The sequence below is a fragment of the Phocoena sinus genome, chromosome 20 (genome assembly GCF_008692025.1).
Source record: "Phocoena sinus isolate mPhoSin1 chromosome 20, mPhoSin1.pri, whole genome shotgun sequence".
NCBI lineage: Eukaryota > Metazoa > Chordata > Mammalia > Artiodactyla > Phocoenidae > Phocoena > Phocoena sinus.
In genome coordinates, this window is record NC_045782.1 from 31011115 (window position 1) to 31036767 (window position 25653).

Below are 25653 nucleotides of genomic sequence, written 5' to 3' on the forward strand. Positions count from 1 at the left end.
CACTACTTAATTATGGAAGTCATTTTTATGTTCTTATCATGGAAAACTGGAACTAAGTCGGCTAAATAACACTGATGTTGCCTAATTACTGTTTCAGATTTCTCTTCACTGAAATAACCATAATTTTTTCATACAGAGGAGAAAAGTAAACCATTCTTATAAAGATTCTGAAATCTAAAATATATGGGGCTGTAAGCAAAAAGCCATTCAATAATTCCCTTTGAATGAAAAATATGTAATGCCTCTCTCATCAAACCACATCATGTAAGCATTTGTGATCAGTCTTGAAGTATTTTTGTATTTGTTTTACATAAAACAGTGTGACCTTTGATTCCCTCCCTGTGGTTTGTTTTAAACTGTTGTTCTTTTCTGAATAGTTGTGCTTTCTATTACATGCTGTCATTTAGATTCACTATGTCATCCCTATTATTAGAATTGTTTTGTTGTATACTTCACAATTCAAAAGGATGGTGATTATAAGGATACCTTATAATCAGCATAAAGTTTACGAGCCATCATCATAATTAACCCTCGCACATACACAAAAAGAACTCACTTGACAAACACGCAGGGGGCAGCTCTGTGACATGAAAGAATCTTTGAATGTGCCAGGGATTTCGCTCAAGTTTTGTTAAGGAATAATATTTTTTTTTATGTCAAGAAGATTCATAAATGTTCAAAAATGCAAAGGGATGTCAGTATAGGTAGAATGATGCAAATCACACACATACACACACACACACACACACACACACACACACAAATCCAGAAGTTACTACTTAAAACATGTAAAGCTTCTTTCCAAAGTAATTAGATTACAGACTTTGACCTAGCTAACAGACTTAAACATTTTAAATTGGATAAATACAAACCTTATAATCATTACAATAGAATATAAAGTATGATTTAGGAAACTTAAGAGATTAAATACCTAATCATTTTAAGTCACCAGTTCTCTTGAGTGACAAAATAATTCTGACTTACTTAAGTTTGTTCGACCTTTGCAAATGAAAAGGGAACGTGATAATTACTCCACAAAATCGTACCTCCTAGAGACTGCTGGATACTTACTTTAGCAGCACTAATGACTGTGGCAGTATAAGACTGAATGTTGTCTCCACAGGCTCCACCACGGGACTGATGACATCGAATCAACTGGAAAGAGAGAGAATGACCAGAAAGTTATTTCTATTAAACTGTTTAACTCTACAGGCTCTTAAGATAGAGCTTATTTACCATGCAGAATGATGGTGGTGGGTGGGAATGTTTGCATGAGTGTTTTCCAGACAAACAGCTAAAAGCCCTGCTGAGACACTTTTACCCCTTTTTATAATCTACTGGTGCCACTCAAGCAGTTTCATGCTCAAATACGATTTTTAATTACAAGATGAATAGTCTTTAAGAATTCATAAACTCTGAAATGGTAGGATTTGAGATCTGGCAGGCTTTCCACAAATAAATTTTAGAAACATAATCAAAGGACTTAGCCATGACTTCCTAACATTAAATATTTAACATGCTAACAAATTGGAGGTTTTGTCCTCTTAATTCCTACATAAAGATTGTAAAAGGAAACTTTAAAAAACAGACAAAAGAATGTGCCGTATTTCCATTTTCAATTGTGTTTGTGGGGAAGTGGCACAAATTATGCATAAATCAACTATGACACATAATAGCTGTCCACTTCAGAGGGCTCACCAGTTTTAACATTAGAATGAAAAAGACATGCCCTTATTCATAAATAAGTAAATCAAACTGTCAATTTCCAAAGTGAATCAGTAGTTTGACATGCATGATTCTCTCATGTGCTGAGCAATTAACCAAGACTAAATTCTCCACTGCTCCTACGCTTCTAAATTTAAAGAAAAAATAGAAAGAAAAAGAAAGAAAAGAAGAAAGAGAAAGAACGAAAGGGAAATAAAAAAATCATTAGCCAGATTTTTACACTTAAAATTTTCAATAAAATGGCAATAGTAGACTATTAGAACAGCTCCACATTGTGATATGAATTATTAAAAGCCTTCAGAATTCAGAACAAATCTTCCTCTCCCAAAATATAAAAACAAAAAAAATGTTCTATATAATTTAAAACCAGGTCACTTGATAAAGATTAATATGTGAAACTTTTATTCTTTTATTATAAAATCAAACTTTTCTTCATCACTGATTTGTATTTTAAAAAAAAATCCCTTAAGACAATAGTGCTGGGGCTTCCCTGGTGGCGCAGTGGTTGAGAGTCCGCCTGCCGATGCAGGGGACGCGGGTTCGTGCCCCGGTCTGGGAGGATCCCACATGCCGCGGAGCGGCTGGGCCCGTGAGCCATGGCCGCTGAGCCTGCGCGTCCGGAGCCTGTGCTCCGCAACGGGAGAGGCCACAACAGTGAGAGGCCCGCGTAACGCATAAAAAAAAAAAAAAAAAAAAAAAAAAAAAGACAATAGTGCTGTGGAATTTTCCAAATCGCAGGTGATTGGCAAATGTAGTTTCACACGGGAAAAGAGGGAGCTTGAAAAGTGATCATTTTAGCTAATAAAAAGAATCTCTCTCACTTACTCACCCAGTCACTCATTCATTCATTCACAAATACACATTTGAAGAATTATGAAAATTATCCCCTCTGCTGCCTTCTGAAGCAAGTGCAAGGAAAGACATATCCTAGAAACACTATCTTTTCCCTGCTTCAGGTAATTAAAATAACCAAGGAAAACAAGCAATACTACCACCTTTTCAATTCATCTAAATCTGAGTCAGCATTTCTACATAAACATAACTAAGCCAGAAATTTCTTTAAAACTTAGACTCATTACAAAAGTTATATTTGCATCTCAGTACATCAAAATAAAAGATAAAGCAGAAATTTCCGTAGTGCAAAAATCTATCATGCCCAAATCCCAGGAAATATTGGTAAGTGAAAAAAGCGACGTATAAAAGACCATGTATATAATGTTATCTTTGGGGAAATAAAGGGAAATATAAATATATCTATATAACATATGAGAAAATATATACGCATATAAAGACAAATGTATACAATTATGTATCAAATGAAAACTGTAACAATGAAGGAAGGCAGAAAAAGGGGGATAAAGGACAAACTAACTAAAATAACCTATGAGCACAGTATTTGATTGCATACCTTCCATTTTAGGCAGTAATGAAAGCAGAGAAAATTGCAAGAAAATCCTGAACTCTTTGTAGTTGGTTTGATTTTTGCAGTGGTATGAGCAAGCAACTCTGTAATTACTTTTTGGCATTATAGGATTGAAGAAATGAAGAAAACGTGCTGATGTCATGGTCTCCTATCCAAAACAAAGGACATACAAATAGGAAACGGGGGACAAAAAGAGAGAATCCTGTGGAAATACCAATGTGACCTCTTCATTTCCAAAATGTACATGTGCATATGGGTATACATGGGTGCACAAATATGCATATATGTATATTTGCCTCTTTATGTGTATAATAAGAAGTGTGTGTGGATATATAACATGCATATTTCTAAACTTTGTCCACTGAAAGAGTCTAGAAGCAAAAATACGCCAGTAACAATGAACACATCTACTGGACAAAAGCTTAGTATCTAATACCATTGCCCATTAAAAAGAAACAGTAAAATCAGAAGAAGATGATTCCAGGGCTGAGACAAGGCAAGTACAAGATGGACCTGGACTTATTCTTATGATAGCAAGTGCGGAAATTATTTTTTTTTTTAATTTTGATGAAGCCACAACACAATGTCACAAGAAGCAGACTAAAGGGGCTCTCATTGGTCAACTCTGGCATAATTTGAAAACCAAAATAATTAAAGACAGAAAAAAATTAAAAACTACTTAAAAAATAGGAATCATTAACCCCTATCAAAAATATAGATACAGGAAGATTTAAAAAGAAGGGAAAGTTCTTGATTATGACAGAAAGCCAAATGCCTACAGGTAAATGCGTAGTGGGAAGTGGAAAACCATTAATATGCAATCCTCATAGTAAAGACTGGTTCAGGCAGGAATCATCAATGGATGCTAAAATTAGGTAGGCTAAGATTTCGATAAAACGCAGGATATAAGCATGCTCTTTCCAAATTATTAGTTACAAGAGGAAAAAATAGTACTTATTCAGTACAGAAACTGGACAAGACCTTGACAAAATTAGCATCACCAATAAAGGACAGACATATACCATGTGCCTCCAGATGTGACACTGTGGGAAGTCCAGAACAGCACTCATACAATACTACAGTATTCCAGACAGAAATACATAACCCGAATATAATCAAGAGAAAACATCAAAACACTGAAAGTAAAAAGCATTCTACTAAAAAGAATAAGGGGTAGATGTAGGGGGCTGTAGTCTTCAAAATTACCAATCCTGTAAAAGATAAAAAAAGAAAGGGACACTCCTACAAGATATAATACCTGATCCTAGACTGGATCTGCACTATAGGAAAAAATTTTCTACAAATGATATGATAGGGTTAATTGACAAAATTGGAACATGGATGCTATAATAGATAAAAGTAGCTTATCAATATTAAATTGGCAGACTTCCCTGGTGGCACAGTGGTTAAGAATCCGCCTGCCAATGCAGGGGACACAGGTTCAAGCCCTGGTCTGGGAAGATCCCACATGCTGCGGAGCAACTACGCCCACGCGCCACAACTACTGAGCCGGCACTTTAGAGCCCGCGAGCCACAACTACTGAGCCCACATGCCACAACTACTGAAGTCCACGTGCCTAGAGCCTGTGCTCTGCAACAAGAGAAGCCACTGCAATGAGAAGCCCACGCACCGCAATGAAGAATAGTCCCTGCTCACAACTAGAGAAAGCCCGCGCGCAGCAATGAAGACCCAACGCAGCCAAAAATAAAATAAATAAATTTTTTAAAAATTAAATTGGCTGATAACTTAAGTATTCTGGGGTAATGTGATATATACAACTTACTCTGAGATTGTTCAGAGGTCAACCTAAGTAAAGAGTACATGGGTGTACTTTTATAACATTTGTACTCCATTAATTCTTGCAGGTTTTCTGCAAGTCTTCCAAGTTAAAAGTACACTTAAAAATAGGCACTGAAAAACAAACCCAATCAAGATAATATGGCCTCTTGGTTAAAACTGTAGTCAAAGAGCATTTTCACTGAAAGAAACTGTTGCTCCAAAATTTAATTTCTGCAGTTCCACACTCAGCCCAAATGCTACTACAATCAGAAACTGTTAACAAATACTAGCTCTTATGTAAATACCATGGAAACACATTTATCTGGAAATATTTCTTCCAAAGGATGGTACAACCATCTGATTAGTAAACTCCTTGTGAATGCCACTACACGTCCTGGTCTCCGTATATAACACTAGATATTACTGACACGTATCTCTACAAAGGCAAAGGCAAGACAAAGGCAAGACAACCAGCACACTTTGATGCTATGCATCTATGATGGAAGTTTTATCCATAAGAAAATAATATGTAACTATTTGCATAATACCTACAATCCTAAATGAGTAGTTTCCCACACATCACAATAAATCTGCAAGAGCCAAGGGACAATGTATATATCTTCCTCTTGGAAGTCTTGGATGTCTCTGGCACTCAAAGAAATTTCCTACAGACGTAATCATTAGAAGATACCATGATGTCAGCGCACTGAATTGTATGCCTCTTGTCTTATTTGAAAAGAATGAATTTGAAAAGTGATATACTGGATAATCCAGAGAAAGAAGAAGGTAGAGTATAAATACAGCATTCACTAAAATGCAAAATACCTTTATGTAGCGGACAGAATTCTGGAAAAAGCATCAAGGGATTCATCCAGAAAAATAAATTCCTCCAGTAGTTTCTTGATTTTGTGAATTCCAGAGGCTAGAGATATACTGTAGTTTCACCAAATAATTGTTGTACTTACCATATCCAGACTTGTGTCAAGAACTCTTCAATACATATTATTTCATATTATTCTCAATATACAGTAACCATACAAACAAGCAAAAATGGAACAAAAAAATGATCTTCTTTGAAGTCTGTAATTTTTTTTAGGTTTCGTTCTATATTCATATGCAGGGCACTAAATGGCATAAAAAGGGATTTGCCCTTTGCTTTGAACTAGACATAAAAAAAGTTTCAATGTATAAATATAATATCTTCATTTACTATGATGACCTTAAGAGATAAGTGAGATTGATAAATAACCACAAATGGCAGAACCCTTGTTTAGATTTAAATGTACACATACAGTTGAAGTCCATTAAATTATTCTATGCCTCAGGTTCCCAACCTACTACTAAAGACAGAAGTCATTCCTGCCTCCTGATTTCTAGCTCCACAGAAACTCCTGTGATGATATCAATGCTGTGATTTAAAATTAATGGAGTAAAGTTCTCTATATAAAACTGAGCCTGGAAAAGTAAGGCTGAGTCCAAATACTGATCCTGAGCAATAAGATCAGACAACTGGGTGCCCAATTAAAACAAAAACCAAACCAGAGAAAACAAACTAGTAAGTTAAACATTCATTATTGGTTGTTAATTACCTTTGGAAAACTCTTCAACACTTGCTCCATTACAAACATTCCAACACGGCCCGCTTACCTTGTTTTCTGCATAAGCAAGCCAGCGGCTCCCAAGAGCAATAGGATTCATGTTGGGCCCAGGACAAGGGTAGCAGCCTGAAAATTTTCAAATGGCAATGTAAGAAATTTAATAATTTCCGTTGGTGCATCATATTTTGATGCCATAAAAACAGAATAATCAAATGCTTTTATTTTTTCAAGTCTCACATAAAATTCCCATAACCTAGTCATTATTTTAATAGCTAAAAGAGGTTCATTTTTTTCTCCTCTACAGTTTCCTTTGGGTTTTGACTCTGTTCCAATAAGAAATAAATCTGGGAAGAACTGGTATTCACTTTTTGCAAAAATTGGGCATTTTGTACAGTTATTCCTGGAACAAGAGAGAGAAGCCAAGAAGAATCATTTAAAGATCATAAGCCTACAATTTCATAAGTCTAGCAAAACTGTTTAGAGAAGAAAGAGAAAGGATACAATTGGCTCAGGAATTTAAGGGCAAAGATAAGAAAGACATAACCCTAAAATAAAATGACAATAACAGGGGCAGGGCAGAACAAGTAACTTAGGTGTGGAGCTAATGGGGAGAAGTAATCCACAAAGGGTGCCTCAGGAGATGTTGGGGGACTAATTTACATAATCCTATGCATTTACATTAAGCATTCAATTTCATTCTTCTTACTTTCAGCCCAGCCAAAAACAATCTAGTAGGTAGGATTATTTTGTGGTTCTCCAATTTCAAAAAAAAATCACACATTCCTGACAGTGTCACCAACACCATGGAAACACCAATGCCATCTTCCCGAACTCCACTAAACAAGACACAACACAATTCAGTCAAGTAAGTGATATCTGTCATCCGTGAGGGTCTCATCTCCCCTTCTGACTATACCAATAAGGTCTCTGAGTATAATGTCCTCTCATCTGTCAGCTACACAAAATGATATTACACGGTTTCACGAAACTGCTTTTAAGGGACTACTCAAAGGAGACTGCAGAATCAAAGAACACAAAAAGCCTAACCTAAAGAATTCCTTGTTTATCATTCCACAAGTATCTGGTTAATATTTTCACAAATGTTTTTCGCCAAAATGTACACTAGTGGATCAAACTGAGGTTATCTATTTCATAGTTTAGGTCTCAATTTGGAATCTAAACTTATACGAGACAGGTTTTTATAAAAATAACCTTTTCTTCCCATGACAAAAAACAAAACAATACAAACAAAGAAAAACAGCCAAATTGCATGAAACACATGAGCGTACCAGGAAAAAATAGCATAATCTGAATAGCATGAACAGCACACCTGAAAATACCTTACCCAGCAGAAAGTCTCAGTCTAGTGCTGATCCTAATAGGAATAGAGTTATCAATGAATGAATAATTAACTACTTTGACAAGTACTGTCAAAAATAGTGGCGCAGTGGTTGAGTGTCCGCCTGCTGATGCAGGGGACACAGGTTCGAGCCCTGGTCCAGGAAGATCCCACATGCCGCGGAGCGGCTAGGCCCGTGAGCCATGGTCGCTGAGCCTGCACGTCCGGAGCCTGTGCTCCACAACGGGAGAGGCCACAACAGTGAGAGGTCCACGTACCGCAAAAATAAATAAATAAATAAAATAAATAAAAAATAATTTATATGTTCTGTAATATATTTATTTATCTTTTTGCTTCTTTATTTTCTGTCTTCCTCCCACTTGATTAAGGTCGTGTTTGTGTCTTTTGTTCACAGCTAAATCTATACTGCTTAGAATAATACCTGAAAAATAGCTTAATAAATGTTTGAATAAATTAAACAATGCACCTAAATTAATCAAAGCATATGTATAAGACACACTTGCAAAAAAAAAGTCATCTACAGAAGAAAAATTTTCAAATATTTTTCAAATATTGTGCTTGCCTATTCTTTAGGTTAGGCCTTTTGTGTTCATTTTAAAGCCATTTTTTAATAGAAATCTTCCTTAATTGTACATACATGCTTGCCTGAATTCAGAAAGCCTTTGAGTAGCAATTGTGGTGATTCTGAAATGGTAATGCCGTTGTGTTCACAGCCACTAGAGAAGCGCAAGTCGCTGTTGCTTTTGTTACTGCTAGTTTTCATTTCAGCTCCTTCAACTCCATCTACTTTGAGTTTTCTTTTTTCTTTGTTTTTTCGCCACACCGAGCAACCTGTGGGATCTTGGTTCCCTGACCAGGGACTGAACCCGGGCCCTCGGCACGGAGTCCTAACCACTAGACCGCCACGGAATTCCCTGAGTGTTCATTTTTAAAGAAGATGAAGATAATAATCCTAAGAGAAAATCCATATGTCATACAAAATATAAGATATAAGTTTTCTAATGTTTCACTCATTGTTTAAAAACTTTTTTTGTATTTCAGGGTTTAAAGTGGTGTGTTTGGAATGTTTGGATTTCTGGAAAATCAGCTTCTGGGTAACAGTGATGTTACTGTAATCACTGAAGGCATATTATGGACACATATTATGGACATATACGTAGAAAAAAAGGTCCACTAATATAATACAAAGACAACACACTCTAATATATATATCACACAATATTTACATAATAGATTTCATTATGACACCCACACCTAAATGTACTTTTTTCACACCAAAATGTACTTTTATATAAGTGTATATACATAGACCATATATACTTTCAGAACTGGAGAAATGAGCATAAACACTGTCTATAAGAAAATTTCCCCTTTTAAAATGTCATGAAAAAAAATAACCAAAAGAAAAACCAGAAATAAATACCTGTGAATTGTGGCATTACATTAGAGGCAGCTAATCTCCTGAACTTTAAAGTCAACATAATCTAACTCAACCAACTCCGATAACTATTTTGCCTCAACAGATCCTAATAAGTATACCTGCCTACCAAATACTAAAGAATACTAAGAAAAGATGTAGTTTACAATTCTTCATTTCACTTTTTGAGTCAATGTTTTTAGAAAGCTAGTGGATCTCAAGAATTATAGTGTATTGGAATGAAAGCAAATTGTTTTTCTGCTCTCCAAAAAACATTTTACAGCTGGAATCAGCAGACCATCAGCCTCTCAGCACTATCCCAACTTTATAAGCATGACTCCTTTAAAGATTAACCATTGCCTGCAGCTAAACTCTGAAAACAAGTGAAGAAAAAAGAAACAAAAAACAACAAAAAAAACACAACCCAAACCTCTATAATACTGGGACTAATTCTAACAAGGTTACAGTATTTGTGAACAAAGTAAAAGAGAACTGGATATTTAAAAATATCAGGTTTCCAAATTTAAATAAAGGTAAAATCCACAAAAAGCATGCTACATGAAGATGATTCCATAACTAAAAGATTCATGAGACTGATGCAATTTTACATGGCATCCTCCCAGAATGTTGGTCCTAGTGGGGAGAAGACCTGAACTCATTTTGAAAAACAAAGGATTTAACTACTCTCTGTAACACCCTGCCTTATTTTTCTTGGAAAAGACAACTCAAAAGATTTCAGACCTTTTTCGAAAAAACAGATGTCTGCATTTATGGTCAATTGGCTTTCAACAACACTACCAAGACAAGTCAATGGGGAAAGAATAATCCTTTCAACGAATGATGATAGGTCAACTGATATCCGCATGCAAACGAATGAAACTGAACCCTGGCCTCACACTACATACAAAGTCGAAATGAATCAAAGACTAAAGCTAATGTATTAACCTCTTGGAACAAACCATGGTAAACCTTCATAACCATAGGCAATGCTTTCTTAGATATGACACCAAAAGTACAAATGATAAAAGAAAAAAATAGATAAATTAAACTTCATCAAAACTAAAATCTTTGTGCTTCAAAGGACACCACCAAGAAAGAGAAAAGACAACTCAGAGAATGGGAGTTGGGCAAAACATATCTGATAACTGACTTGTATCTAAAATATAAATAGAACTAGTATAACAATAAAGACAAATAAATCAATGTAAAATTTGACAAAGATAGAAGATGAGCATATGAAAAGATACTCAGCATCATTAGCCATAAGGAAATGCAAATAAAAAAAATGGTACTGATGAACCTAGTTGCAGGGCAGGAATAAAGAGGTAGATGCAGAGAATGGACTTGAGGACATGGGGTGGGAGGGCTAAGCTGGGGCGAAGTGAGAGTAGCACCGACATATATACACTACCGAATGTAGGACAGTTGGCTGGTGGGAAGCAGCAGCATAGCACAGGAAAATCGGCTAGGTGCTGTGCGATGACCTAGAGGGGTGGGATAGGGAGGATGAGAGGGAGGCTCAAGAGGGAGGGGATATGGGGACACGTGTATGCAGATGGCTGATTTGCTTTGTTGTGCAACAGAAGCTAACACAGTATGGTGAAGCAATTATACTCCAATAAAGATCTATCAAAAAAAAGTATAAGGGACACTCTTGCACTGCTGGTGGGAATGTAAATTGATATAGTCACTATGGAGAACAGTATGGAGGTTCCTTAAAAAACTACAAACAGAACTACCATACGACCCAGCAATCCCACTACTGGGCATATACCCTGAGAAAACCATAAATCAAAAAGAGTCATGTACCAAAATGTTCATTGCAGCGTTATTTACAATAGCCAGGACATGGAAGCAACCTAAGTGTCCATCATCAGATGAATGGATAAAGAAGATGTGGCACATATATACAATGGAATATTACTCAGCCATAAAAAGAAACGAAATTGAGTTATTTGTAGTGAGGTGGATGGACCTAGAGTCTGTCATACAGAGTGAAGTCAAAAAGAGAAAAACAAATATTGTATGCTAATACATATATATGGAATCTAAGGGAAAAAAAAAGGGCATGAAGAACCTAGGGGTACGACGGGAATAAAGACACAGATCTACTAGAGAATGGACTTGAGGATATGGGGAGGGGGAAGGGTAAGCTGTGACAAAGTGAGAGAGTGGCATGGATATATATACACTACCAAACGTAAAATAGCTAGCTAGTGGGAAGCAGCCGCATAGCACAGGTACATCAGCTCGGTGCTTTGTGACCCACCTAGAGGGGTGGGATAGGGAGGGTGGGAGGGAGGGAGACGCAAGAGGGAAGAGATATGGCAACATATGTATATGTATAACTGATTCACTTTGTTATAAAGCAGAAACTAACATACCATTGTAAAGCAATTATACTCCAATAAAGATTAAAAAAAAGTATAATCAGATACTACTTTGTGAGATACCAACAGGATGGCTATATAATCTTATTAACAATCATTGGTGAGAAACTGGAACCCTCATACACTGCTGGTAGGAATGTAAAATGTGCAGTCACTGTGCCCAACAGCTCTTCAAATAGTTAAGGATAGAATTACCATATGAGCCAGTAATTCAACTCCTGGGTACATACCCAAGGGAAACGAAAACATATCCACACAAATACTTATATCCAAGAGAATCAAAAATAGATGTCCCCATAAAAACCTTTCATTTATGAAAGCATTATTCATAAAACCCCCAAAATGGAAACAAACTAAATGGCCAGCAATAAAAAGAAATGACGTATAATATTCCACTGTCAGGATACACCACAGTTTATCCATTCACACACTGAAGGACACTTTGGTTGCTTCCACTTTTGGCAATGTGAATAAAGCTGCTATAAATATCTGTGTGAAGGCTGTGTGAACATAGTTTTCAACTCCTTTGGTTCAATAACAAGAAGTGAGATTGCTGGATTGTATACTAAGAGTAGGTCTAGTTTTGTAAGAAACTGTCAAATTGTATTCCAAAAATGGCTGCACCATTTTGCCTGCCCACCAGCAATGAGAGTTCCTGTTGTTCCACAACTCTGACAGCACTGGTGTTCTCAGTGTTTTGGATTTTAGACGTGTGATGATGGTTATCTCATTGTTTTAATTTGCATTTCTCTGATGACATATAATGTGGAGTATCATATCATATGCTTATTATTCTTTGGTGAGGTGCCTGTTAGATTCACTGGCCCATTTTTTAATCAGGTTGTTTATTTTGTTCTTGCTGAATTTTAAGAGTTCTTTGTATATTTTGGATAACAGCCCATTATTAGGTTTGTCCTTTTTTTTTTTTTGGAGTATAGTTGATTTACAATGTTGTGTTAGTTTCAGGTGTACAGCAAAGTGAATCAGTTATACATACATATAACCACTCTTTTTTTAGATTCTTTTCCTATATAGGCCATTACAGAGTATTGAGTAGAGTTCCCTGTTCTACTGCGTTGTACAGTAGGTTCTTATTAGTTACCTATTTTATTTTATTTTTGGCTGCGTTGGGTCTTGGTTGCTGTGCATGGGCTTCCTCTAGTTGAGGCGAGCAGGGGCTACTCTTCGTTGCAGTGTGCGGGCTTCTCATTGCGGTGGCTTCTCTTGTTGCGGAACACGGGCTCTAGATGTGTGGGCTTCAGTAGTTGTGGCTCGTGGACTCTAGAGCGCAAGCTCAGTAGTTGTGGCACATGGGCCCAGTTGCTCCGTGACATGTGGGATCTTCCCGGACCAGGCCTCGAACCCGTGTCCCCTACATTGGCAGGAGGATTCTTAACCACTGCACCACTAGGGAAGTCCTAGTTATCTATTTTATATATAGTAGTGTATATATGTCAATCCCTATCTCCCAATTTATCCCTCCCCACCATATCCTGTTAACCATAAGTCTGTCTTCTACATCTGTGACTCTACTTCTGTTTTGTAGAGAAGGTAAGTTCATCTGTACCCCTTTTTTCAGATTCCACATATAAGCAATATCATGATATTTGTCTGTGTCTGACTTAACTTCACTCAGTCTGATAATCTCCAGGTCCATCCATGTTGCTGCAAATGGTATTATTTTGTTCTTTTTTTATGGCTGAGTGATACTCCATTGTATATATGTACCACATCTTCTTTATTCCTCCGTTGATGGACATTTAAGTTGCTTCCATGTCCTGCCTATTGTAAATACTGCTGCAGTGAACACTGGGGTGCATGTATCTTTTCGAATTATGGTTTTCTCCAGGTATATGCTAGGAGTGGGATTCCTGGGTCATATGGTAGTTCTATTTTTAGTTTTTTAAGGAACCTCCATACTGTTCTCCATAGTGGCTTTACCAGTTTACATTCCCACCAAGAGTGTAGGAGGGTTCCCTTTTCTCCACACCCTCTCCAGCATTTATTGTTTGTAGATTTTTTTGATGATGGCCATCGTGACTGGTGTGAGGTGACACCTCACTGTAGTTTTGATTTACATTTCTCTAATAATTAGCAATGTTGAGCATCTTTTCATGTGCTTTTTGGCATTCTGTATGTCTTCTTTGGAGAAATGTCTATTTAGATCTTCCACCCATTTTTTGATTGGTTTGTTTGTTTTTCTGATATTGAGCTGCATGAGCTGTTTGTATATTTTGGAGATTAATCCCTTGTCAGTTGCTTCGTTGGCAAATATTAATTTGTCTATTACAAATATTTTCTCTCAGTCTGTGGCCTTTCTTCTCATTTTCTTGACATTGTCTTTTGCAGAGCATAAGTTTTTAATTTTAGTGAAGCCCACTTTATCAGTTATTTCTTTTGTGCCTTTGGTGTTGTATCTAAAAAGTCATCACCATACCCAAGGTCATCTAGGTTTACACCTATGTTATCTTCTATAAATCTTATACTTTATGTATTACATTTAGGCCTGTGATATTTTTTGAGTTAATTTTTGTGAAGGATGTATAGTCTGTGTCTAAATTCAGTTTTATGCCCGTGAATGTCCAGCTGTTCAGTACCATTTGTTAAAGAGACTATCTCTGCTCCATCGTGCTACCTCTGCTTCTTCATCAAAGATTTATTTCTGGGCTCTCTATTCTGTTTGTCTATTCTTTTGCCAATGTCACACTGTCTTGATTACTGTAGCTTTATAGTAAATCTTGAAGTTGGGTAACAACATGGAGGAAACATGATATTATTCATTGAAAGAAGCCAATCAGAGAAGGCTACATACTATGATTCCAACTATATGACATTCTAGGAAATGCCACGGTTGCTGGGGGAAACGGGAGAGCAGAGATGAACAGGCAGAGCACAGAAGATTTTTAGGGCAGTGAAAATACTCTGTATGATATTACAATGATGGATATATGTCATTATACATTTACCCAAGCCCACTGATGTACAACACCAAGAGGGAATCCTAAGATAAACAATGGACTCTGAGTGATAATTATGTGTCAGTGTAGGTTCATCAAGTGTAACAAATGTACTACTCTGGTGAGGGACGCTGATAATGGGGGAGAGGGAGACTATGTATGTGTGGGGCTGGGGTTATATGGGAAATTTCTGTGCCTTCTGATTAATTTTGCTGTGAACCTAAAACTGCTCTAAAAAATATAATCTTCTACTATGTTCAGTGAAAGACACAAGTCACAAAAGACCACACACTGAATGAAGTTCAGAAAGGACTATGAAACCCTCTCCAGAAAGAATAAGCACATAAAATATTAAATATCATTTCAGAGATTTATTTGACCATCTTACTCCTGATTAATGACCCTCTTAAGGTTCCATGAGCTTTGAATTTAAAACTTGATTTTATTTTTGCTTTATTTTTTATGTATATGAAACAGAGTAATGCCATTCAAAGGCTCAACGGGTTCAATGGGTGGGAATTATGTGCAGAAAATATGAAAATCACGTTAGTTCATGGCATACATGTTATTTAGAGTCCACTTTATACTGAACACCTGCCTGGGCTATGAAAACACCACAGCAGCCTAGTCTGTTGTTTTTAGGTGGGAAACCAAAAGAACAGGGTTTTAACTTGAACTGGTCTTAGATGCCACATTAACCTGCCAATCTCTTCTTATCAATGTTACAAGCTTGCTTAGAAACATAAAAAGAAAGGTTCCTCTTCCCAAAATTAAAAATAATTTTGCATTTTAAAGATCCTTAAAATACATTCCTTATTTGTAATTCACCATTAACATAAATGAAAAATACACATTCTAACCCTAAGACATAACATTAGGATTGTAAGGAATAAATTTTCCTCCTCAAAGTAAAAACAGAAGCCAGTGGAAAGAGTTACTTCCTATACAATCCTTTGGTCTCTCTGGAGACTTCATATCTGCATTTAAGCTTAAGCACACTGGAAATGACTGCTAATGACATCTATCAGTCTTGGTCTTTTGTTTTCTTAATCATACGTGGGTTTTGGATTTCCACATCAGACAGCTGCTCAAGGCCACCTTTTCTGTACAGCCAAATACGAAGGTGTCTCCTTTCTCATCATATTGGCTGTGTTCCCTTTCCAGTTCTCTATCAGCTCTCTTTACCTGACCCTTCCACCCTTTGGCACAAATTCCCATGGTGCGTTCTCTGATGGACACAGCTGTCTCTACTTATTTTACAGTCTCATCATTGTATTTATACACAACTTAGGCAATCATGATTGTATTACACAAGAGCTTTTCAAACTCTTTTAGAAATTAAATGCTTGCATGAACAAAACAATATCTTCATTAAGAATCTGTCATTCTACATGGGCTTTAGTACTAATTCTTTAATAACTAGAAACCAATCAATGGGGGAAAAAAACTAAATGGGCTACCACGAATGCTATTCTCAGTATGCCTATCAGCTCCCCTGTCCTCCAATCCCTATATCCTGTACTTCTCACTGTCCCAAGCAAAACTGGCTTACAAGCATGGAATAACCCAAATTCAGAGAAACACACATAACCTATACCATGCTTCTTTCCGCCTGCCAAAAGTTTCAGTCTGTTTAAAGGAATGGGGGTGGGGTGGGGGTTGCAAAAATTAGGGAAAAATAAGCTTATTTAAAGTTAGGAAATGGCTCCATGTGCTCCTTGATTTTAAATATTAAGTCTTGCTCAATTTTGTTTAAAATGTTGATAAAAATCCCTTAAGGTGAAGTTGTATTTCAAAGAAAAGAAGCTAAATTTCTTCATACAAACATGCGTTAAATATCATCAATATCACAAACCTAATAACCCTTGAATAAATCTGGTCTATAGGGTTTTCAAGTAAAGTAAAATAATATGTAACTAATTACATATGTAATATGTGAGAAAATGGAAGTATGAAATGAGATATATAACTACTATTGGCCAGAGTATTACAGATGAAGGGTTTGGGGAGATCTGCTGTGAAATGCTACAATGAACGGCATTCAGAGTATGAGGAGAGAAATCACAACTTTTGTTGTTCTTGATGCTTTCTGGACTCTTTTTTTAATGTAAACTATGTATTTAAATATAATATAGATAAAGAAGTACCCAAGTCAACAAAGTAAACATATGCGTGCATAACAAAACAAAAAACAGGACATTATAGAATCCCAAAAGCCCCTTCTCATACCCCCTTCCAGGTTACGCAGGTGTGTTCTGACAATGATACTAGACATCTATCTTCAAAAGATATCGCTGGATTTTAACACATAGTTTATTACACTTATTTCCATCATTTATCACCAAGAAATGACAGTTGTACTTTTATACTACCCCATTTTTCAACATTTAACATACATTTCAGACTTAAAGAAATCCATACTAAACAGACTTCATGGCATCCTCAAGCCACGAGACCCATTTTACAAGCAGTACAGTCACAGAATAAGTGATAATCCTAATGAATCAGAAATTACTGAAAATTCACTACTGTGGGCTCCACTCCACTTGACCAGGACTTGCTGCATGCCACTTATAAAGCACCTGACTGCAACACTAGACACACTAGTGATCCTTCCAGATCTCTTCTTCCTATCATGAACAATTCACACAATATGAGACTAATATTTTAATAATACTTGTTTCAACTGTTCAGTAGTCCAGCAATACAGAGGGAAGCATTTGGGACTATATGGCAAAGATCCTAAAACAATAACGTAAAAAAAAAAAAAAGCGCACTCATTTTTATCAAACTCAACTGCTATTTTGTGCTTCCTAAAGGCTTATAAAACAGAAGCTCCTGCTCCTGAAAGGAGAAACAATACTCCAGATACTGGAGAGATACTCAAGAGCTGATCACTACAAAGGTGTAATTTTCAAATAAACTCATACTTCAGAAAATCTGTGTACTTAACTCCAACATGAGAAAGAAACTTTGTTCATATATGCATTCATATAGTCATTCCTTTAAATACGCACCAAATTTATAATTCCCAGTTTAAACCTATATCACTTTCTCTAGAGATGACTACTGATCCTATATGAATAGCTTTCTTCCTTATCTGATAACTTTTGATAGAGTTGTACTACATTCTCAACGCTTTTGGCTAGCTAAACATCTTGGAAAAGAACCACTGATGCTTTGAAAGTAGAAATAGTTGTGATAAATGTTTTCATCTTTAGCAAATTGAGCTTTATTATTGTAAGAACCAAAAAAAAGCATCAGAAATATTTTTAAGTTAGCTAGAACAAATGGATATATTATATCTTGCATGATGGACCTACTTCCTTAATCCAAGTCAAGATGAATAACTTCGCTCTCAAGGAAATTACTATATTGCAGCAAAGATAGAACAAGTAGACAGAAGACACATACAATAACATAGAAATTAAGTGTCTTAACAGAGGGAAAAATTACACTATAAAAGCATTCCCAAAGGGTATTGGGTAAAAAAAGAGGTCTGTAATCTAATAAATCTAGGAAATATTGAAATATAGTAAATAAATTTAAACAGATTAAAATGCTAATCACCACTGGCATCCTCCAATAGAAGGCAGCATTTCCTAAGTTTATTTGACCAGGGCATCCTGATTTACACAGCATGTTGAAGGTCTATTGTTCTGTGGATAGATTTTGGGAATTGCTATCTTTGGGGATTTAGAAGAAGGAGAGGCTTCCTTAAACTAAGGGGATCAGGAAATACATCATATAAGAACTAACATCTACACTGGGGCTAGAAAGACATGTAGGATTAAGTCACTGTGGAAAGAGAGACTGCTAGTGAAAAGGCCATTTCAGGCAGGAAAACAGAGCCCTTGCAAAGAAGTGAGATTTATGAGTGGCTCAAAGAAAATGTAGCATAAGCAGCATGAAAATGGGTTGTAGAAATAAAGATTTAGCAAGGACACTGGATTTTTATAAAGAAGGTTTTGTATGCCAAAAACCTTGAGAGTTCAGTTGGAAGGAATGTACAAGTTTACATTTGTTGACCACAGTTACATCAAGTAAGGCCTTTGTTCCAATCAAAAGACCTCAGAGTTTAGACGATAAATTATCTGATCAATTGGTAATACAGAAATAATGATTTTATAAGTTCTTATCATTTAAATATAGATAATAGATTAAATTATATGTCAGGGATATGCTTCAAAATAATTTGGGAAGGGTATAAATGAAAAAGATTGTCCACGAGTTGGTACTTATTGAAACTAGATGATAAATACATGGTGGTTCATTATACTACCGTCTTTAAATAATTGTATATATTTCCGCAAATAAATTTTTTTTAAAAAATAACATTTAGGGACTGTCCTGGTGGCACAGTGGTTAAGAATCCGCCTGTCAATGCGGGAGACACGGGTTCGCGCCCTGGTCCAGGAAGATCCCACATGCCATGGAGCAACTAAGCCCGCGAGCCAAAACTACTGAGCCCACGTGCCACAACTACTGAAGCCCGCGCGCCTAGAACCCATGCTCCACAACAAGGGTAGACCCCGCCTGCCGCAAACAGAGAAAGCCCGTGTGCAGAAACGAAGACCCAACGCAGCCAATAAATAAATAAATTTTTTTTAAAAAAGAAAAAAGGCATCAAAAAAATAACACTCATAGAAAATAAAATGGTATATCTATGGCTTTAGTAATTTAATAAAATGCAATATTTTTGCCATATCACTAAATGACTAATGTCTATCAAATAAGCAAAATGATTGAAAATCAAAGGTTCATTTTACCATTTTAACGTGACTAAAAATTCACCTTTCTACAAGAACTTCATGATTTCAAGTAAGACTGAAAAGTAAGAAGAATACATACTATAGTCTCTCTTCTTCTGCTTAAAGGTATTTTCACTCTTATTTCCACTATAAATGGTTTAATTGAGAAAGTACAGTAAAATCCCATGAAAATATGAAATTTCTGTAATGTGCCAGTTTCTATATTGATCCTGCCAATTGACTCAAGGGCTTTAGGTACTTTCTGTAAGTTAACCCAAGTCAGGACATTCCAAAAACAAATTCTTCTATTGCAAAATCTCAGACTGCAAAATACTCTCCCAGAAAAGCTGCAAAATCATCAATGTGCAAAAACAAAACTCTCTTAAAAAATAAATTGTAATTATAGCCTACAGTGCATAGGGTTTTGTTTAAATCTTATTTGTAGGTCCTTATTTGAAACAAATATATTTCTATCACCCATTAGTTAAATAACAGACATGCTGGTTGAGACAAATTACACTCATACATAGATATAAACAATTAAAGATACAGGTTATATCTACATGATTTTATGCAAAATTTAATTAGATCATCTAAGCTTAAAAATTACTATTATAATACAAATATAATATTTACTATTATAATATAAATAATACATTGCCCATTTTCTCCAACCAGAGTATTGTGAAAAGCCTATTTTGATTCCAATGTATCAAAATTATTACAAAGCCTATGTCCTTTGACTCTAACTATGAAATACACAAATCTAATTATTTTAATTCTTTCTTTATAATAAAGTTTAATTTTTTCTTTTAAAATTCTATAGTGGGTATTAATCAATGAAAAATCTATAAGGTTTATTTATCCACTAAAAAAAAAAACTAGCATTATTATTTATGCTAGTTTTTTTTTAGTGGATAAAGAATAATAATAGTATTATTAACTCTCCATTAGTAACTTACTTACATATATTAACTTCTCTTTAGTAGCTGTGACAACTGACTTTATACCCTACCATTTATTACAGAGAAGAAAACTGAAATCTATTGGCAAGTGTAATATTACTTTCAACATGCACAGCGCAGTAGAGCCCAGTGTTTAAATAAGGTTTAAATTTCAAAACATATATTGTCATTTAAATAAACTATCTTAACAAATAATGATTTGAGAGTTCTCCCCAGTTTAACACTCAGCTGAGGCAGCAAGAGCTATCTGTGAGTATAAAATTAAAATGGACCTGCAACAGAGATGTCTAACTTTGCAGAAGCCAACACACACACATCTTTGATTAACGATAAACAACAGAAGACTACTGATAAGATGTAAAGACAAATAGAAAAAACTGGCATCTAAATCTGGCTGAAATATTCATACTCTGTTCTAATTCACTCCTCTGTAGCTCACACACCTGGAAGAAATGGAAAGACTCATACATGATTCCTCTATTTCTCTACTTGTTTCAATTTTAATAGTGAGTGATATAATTATAAGGTAATATATTAATGCATAAGATCTGTAAGAATTAATATGCTAAAACAGGCCATGTAATTTTCAAAGCTTACTATATTATATATATACTACATTTTTGAATGAAGATGTTATTAACAAATGTATGCTCCCCCAAAACTTTTAATTTATAGATAAAACAATAAAAGATCCTTCCTGGTAATCTATATTTAATCATTATTAAAACATCAGTAAATTTCTGATCAGTATGAAATAACTGACTGATAAGTGGGTTAATGTACTCAGTCATTCAAGAAATAGTTAATGAGAGCCTACATTGTGCCAGCCAATGTCCTAGGTGCTAGAGATACTAATGTAAATTTGTAAATGGTGTAAACTTGTGATAAAACAAAAATATATCAATTAACATGATCTCCATTATTATCTCTGTAGATCTCTGAGAGAAAAGATTACAAGATCAAGGAGGTGAGTTGTATTCTTCTTCATAGGCTACAAAATGATAAACTATATATTACAATGAATTATTCATGTGTTTATATAGTATAGTATATATTATATAATGTATGCAATAACATATAGACTGCAAGATATTAACAAGAACATGAGCTCTAACCAGAAAGGAATAATATCTCCTACTCAGAGCTTAATACATGGATTAACATCTGATGAGTAAGTGTGTAAATAGTTCTGATATTTCAGGAGATGCAACAGTATGATTGGGATTCCCTACACATAACAAAAATGAGCTCTGTTCCAACAGAACTATTTCTGCAGCATACACATAACAGTTTCTCTGAAAAAACAGCTATAGCTTTGATGGTGAGTGTTAAGAGTTAAAATACGAAAGAGTGAAAACTATTGTTTTACTAGGCTGTAGTAAAAAAAAAAAAAAAATCTAACTCTAGACAAGGCCCCTGTTGGAATTTCCAGCTTGCTGGACTGCCTTGCAAATCTTGGACTTGCCAGCTCCCACACTGCATGGGTCAATTTTTTAGAAAATAGATCAACTGATCAAACAATCACTCTCTCTGTATGACTGTGTCTGTGTCTGTGTCTGTGTGTGTGGATGTGTGTGTGTGTGTGTGTGTGTGTGTGTGTGTGTTTGGATCCAGAATCTAGGCTTATTTCTGCAAATCCAGGCAGAGTTGTGACAGGTGGGGGAAAGAAGGAGTGAAAGACTGACACATTTCCCTCATGAATAATAATCCAGTTATGTCCACAAGTATGTTATGTTAATTAAGTAATTTAACAACGTACCTACACAAATCTAAATTAATCAAAACGACTCAAGGAAAATATATAAGGAAAAGCTGAGGTATACAACAAGGCTTCCACAGTAATATGAAGAAAATGTACTGTGGGTTGAACACATATACCATAAAATTATATTACTAAATAAGACATCACAGAAACATAAAAATACAGTAACTGAGTAAGCATGAAATACTGATGTTATGATTCCAATTAGTCTGCTGATTCTATCAAGTAAGTAGTATAAACTCAATGCATATGATAGGAAATAAATCAAGTTGATACGTACTTGTGACAAAAAATTTTTTTGTGAAAGTACAGCTATCAAAGGCAGCAATTTTCTCCTGCAATACTACGACAAGGATCCTAAAATTAGAGGGAAAAAACCACAAAAGAAAATGTTAATGTGAAATTCTATAAACTGAACTATAAATAAGTTAAATCATCTAGATTTAAGTAAGTATGTACCAAAGGAATTTTTAAAAATCAAACGCTTCTTAAAGCATATAGGCTAGAAACATCTGCTTCTTAAATGTCAAAATACAGTCACAAAATCCTTAATATGATCAAGATAGACAAGATGAAAGGAAGAAAAGTCACAGGAGAACTACACCTCAAAATAAAATTTCATTTTCATTCATTATAAATCAAATGAACCTACCTTCATTAAGAATGTATGAGATCAATAAACTGCTGGCTATTTACTAAAAGTGTTTTTCCAGTGCTGGCTCAAAGTCATGGAATTAAACATAAAATGGATTTATACAACCTGGCACTTAAAATGATTGCTGAATTTCCCAACACAAGAGCCAAAATGAGAGAGGGAGGGAGGGAGCAAGGGAGGAAGGGAGGGAGGGAGGGAGAAAGGAAGCTCAGATAACTATTATTCAATGTAAATGAGACATTTCTGATTATTGAAATATTAAAATTAATCAGAATCTGTATTTCTCCCAAAGTTCAAGATTTATAAATAATTAGGGAAAAGTTATAAATTTTCAAAATTAAAATGTATCTGAAATGAAGTTATTTTATAAACTACATTTTAGAGTATTGCTCCTTACAACTGTTGTTAAATATTTAACTACTAGATCCACCCATTTAAAAATGCTGATTTTTAAAATTTATTTAATTTATTTATTTATTTATTTTTGGCTGCATTGGGTCTTCGTTGCTACACATGGCTTTCTCTAGTTGCGGCGAGCCGGGTCTACTCTTCATTGCGGTGCTCGGGCTTCTCACTGCAGTGGCTTCTATTCTTGCAGAGCAAGGGCTCTAGGCACACGGGCTTAAGTAGTTGTGGCTCGTGGGCTCTAAAGCACAGGCTCAGTAGTTGTGGCACACGGGCTTAGCTGCTCCGCGGCATGTGGATCTTCCTGGACCAGGGCTCAAACCCATGTCTGCTGCACTGGCAGGCGGATTCTTAACCACTGTGCCACCAGGGAAGCCCAAAAATGTTAACTTTTAATAATTTAATATATCACTGGATAAGTACATTATCCCAGAAATAACATGAGTATACCTCCTATGTCATATATAATTTTGTTTGATGTTAAGTTTAAATATACATAATAACTAGATCTTCATTATGAATTACACACTATCACTGAACTTTTCTTTGTCCTATTTCATATTTTTGTACTGAATTCAAATATTTTTATCATTAATATCAAAGTCTTGGTCTTTTAGTTTGTATTTGTCAGGTAGTATGTGTTTACCCTTCCTTTTACATTCAAACTTTGAGTCACTTTTGAAATATCTCTTTAAAATCTAACCTGAGAGTCTTTTATTATAAAATTTATTTTTTGTTTTCCATGTTCCATGTGTTTGCTCTTTACTGAGATTAATAATTTGCAGCCATGACCTTGATAAGACATTTAGCATCATGGGGCTAGGAAAAATCTAGCTGGTCCCTCTTTTAGCTCCATTGTGAAGTGCAAAAAAATAAGGATATTTAAAAGCCTTTTTTACATTTCAGAAATAAGCTTTGTTTTGATGAATGCTAACAGGAAAATTACATTTCCCATCATAAACCAGTAAACGTATAGAAGTACATATATTAAACAAAAAGTTATATATAAAATGTTATGCTATACATATAAAAAGGTTCCTCAAAGCAATATTTAACCTTCATATGTTTGCTCAGGCACTTTTATTCTTTTCCATTTCATTATTTCACTAATGGGTCAAGACAAAAAGTTTGAAAACATTAAGAAATCTTAAGAGCTACCTATATTTGGCAGAATTCCGAAGACATATTTGTGACTTTTTTATTATTATTATATCAAAGTCAATGATAATGGAAATGCACTACGTGCACAGGAGGTATGTTATCTTGCACAAGAAACACCTGAAAAATTGCTTACCTTTTGTTGCAATGGAGATCATAGATAGGTGTTTTAAACTGAATGGACTTGACCATCTCCCCAGTACGAAGTGAATATAAATCCACACAACAGTAAGGTGGACTTGTGCTAAAAAAAAATACATACATACATACATACATAAATAAACAAATAAATAAAGACAAAAGCCATTATGTTTTAACAGGTGGGAGGGGCAATAAATTTTCTTACTAACATAATACAAGCAAATTGATTTGGACTTCAATCAACAAAATTAGCAATTGCATAATGATGAAATACTGAAAGCTTTCACCCTAAAATCAGGGATTAGAGAAGAACACTTGAAGAATATGGCCACTCTACTCAACACAGTATAGAAGGTATGTGCATAAGAAATTACTACAAGAAAGAAATAAAGCTGCAGTTATTTGTGAGAATTTGATTGTATAAGTATAAAACCTAGTAACACAAATTGCAATAAAGACACAGACAAACCCATAATAAAAGACAAACCATTAATATAAGGGTTAATATGTAGACTGATACAGTTCAACCCTAATCAAGAATCTATCAGAAACGAGACCTCTTTCTAAAATGTACATAAATACGCATTCTAAATGATAAGATTTAAATTATAGACATGTGTTCCTTCATACTAGAACAGATGAAGAGATCAATGTTTTCACCTTAAGAAAGTAGGAAAAGAGCAAGTTAAATCAAATGAAAGTGGAATGAGGGAATGAATAAAATACAACAAATCAATGAAACAAAACTTGAGTAAGCAAAAGAAAAAAGTAAACCCAATTCCTTGAAATAGATAATTTAAATATTCCAGTATCTATAAAAGAAACCAAACTCATAATTTAAAACTTCTTACAAAGAAATCCTTAAAAATGGCTTCATTTGTAAATTCTACTAATCATTTAAACAAAAAAGTTTAGATATTCTACACAAACTCTTTTATAAGATAGGAGTCACCAACTTATTTTATGAGGCCAGTAACACATGATCCCAAAAATAAATACCTCACAAGAAACTACCGATATATTTATATGTCTCATGAATATACATAAAAAATCCTCAACAAAAACATTAACAAGTTGGGACTGCCCTGGTGGCGCAGTGGTTAAGAATCCACCTGCCGATGCAAGGGACACAGGTTTGAGCCCTGGACCAGGAAGATCCCACGTGC

The 25653-nt window shown here is 35.1% G+C and overlaps 1 protein-coding gene across 7 annotated transcripts in view; it reads right to left on the minus strand.

The window, feature by feature from the left end:
- The window catches only part of BCAS3 (BCAS3 microtubule associated cell migration factor), a 578866-nt gene that overhangs the window by 426379 nt on the left and 126834 nt on the right, over positions 1 to 25653 (minus strand). For all 7 annotated transcript variants that reach the window (XR_004347453.1, XM_032616301.1, XM_032616303.1 and 4 more), the window contains 4 exons: positions 24483 to 24590; positions 22409 to 22485; positions 6576 to 6652; positions 1072 to 1155 (listed from right to left, as the gene is read on the minus strand). Coding sequence is in view for 6 of the 7 variants with exons in the window: in XM_032616301.1 (XP_032472192.1) it covers positions 1072 to 1155; positions 6576 to 6652; positions 22409 to 22485; positions 24483 to 24590 (346 nt within the window). In the remaining variant the exon portion in view is untranslated. The remainder of the gene's footprint in view (positions 1 to 1071; positions 1156 to 6575; positions 6653 to 22408; positions 22486 to 24482; positions 24591 to 25653) is intronic.